Consider the following 771-nt stretch of genomic DNA (forward strand, 5'->3'; position numbering starts at 1 on the left):
GTGCTGCTCCAGCTGCCGCCAGCCCGGCTCCTGCAGCAGGACCTGGGGGCAGAGGCGTGGGCTGGAGCCGGCCAGTGTGGTTGCCTCCTCCCTTCCAGCCCGGGGTGCCCAGGACACCTGCCACCCAGCCCCAGCCCATCTCCTGACCACCCAGAAGGACCACCAAACCCTGGGTTTTTCCCCAAATCCTCCTCCCCCCTCTAGCCAGGCCTGCCCCTTGGCACACACCCCCACCTGGGTGGTTCCAAGGTGACAGAGGGGCGACTCGGGCCCCAGCACCTGGCTCAGGATGGCGCCACACCTCTCCCGGTCAGAAGGCTCTCCCTGCTCCCCGGTCCCCAGGGTCCGGAACCTGCCGGGAGGACAGGGCCAAGGCTGGAGCAGGCACAGCATAAACCTCCCACCACAGCCGTTGGACACCCGAGCCTCCAGGTGTCCATTCAGTCGCTAAGTCTTTCGACAATGATTTGGAAAGCACCTACTATGTGCTAGGCACCTAGGAGAGTTTTGCTGAATGGAGGAGGGGCAGTGAACTCCGGGAGGCATGGAGGGGAGGACGGACAGTGAATAGTGAGAGAAGAGATGGAGGGAGAAGGAGAGAGAATGAAAAGAGGAAGGGTCGGATGCCAGGCCCGAGGTCCCTGGGAAGGCGGTCACCTCCACCGGGAAGGAACCCCAGGAGTGTGGGGCGCAGCTACAGTGTTTTGGCCAGGTTCAAGCCTCGGACTAATGAAAGGACAGGGTCCTCTCATGGCCCCGTGCAAGTCCCAG

General features: G+C 63.3%; 1 protein-coding gene across 1 annotated transcript in view; it reads right to left on the reverse strand.

Annotated features, from left to right (window-relative positions):
- LOC102761967 (unconventional myosin-XVB-like) overlaps positions 1 to 771 on the reverse strand; it is a 52,809-nt gene that overhangs the window by 18,289 nt on the left and 33,749 nt on the right. The window contains 2 exon segments of the mRNA XM_015563305.1: positions 1 to 42; positions 235 to 352. Of these exon segments, the coding sequence (XP_015418791.1) occupies positions 1 to 42; positions 235 to 352 (160 nt within the window).

The sequence above is a fragment of the Myotis davidii genome, unplaced genomic scaffold (genome assembly GCF_000327345.1).
Source record: "Myotis davidii unplaced genomic scaffold, ASM32734v1 scaffold539, whole genome shotgun sequence".
Classification (NCBI taxonomy): Eukaryota; Metazoa; Chordata; class Mammalia; order Chiroptera; family Vespertilionidae; genus Myotis; species Myotis davidii.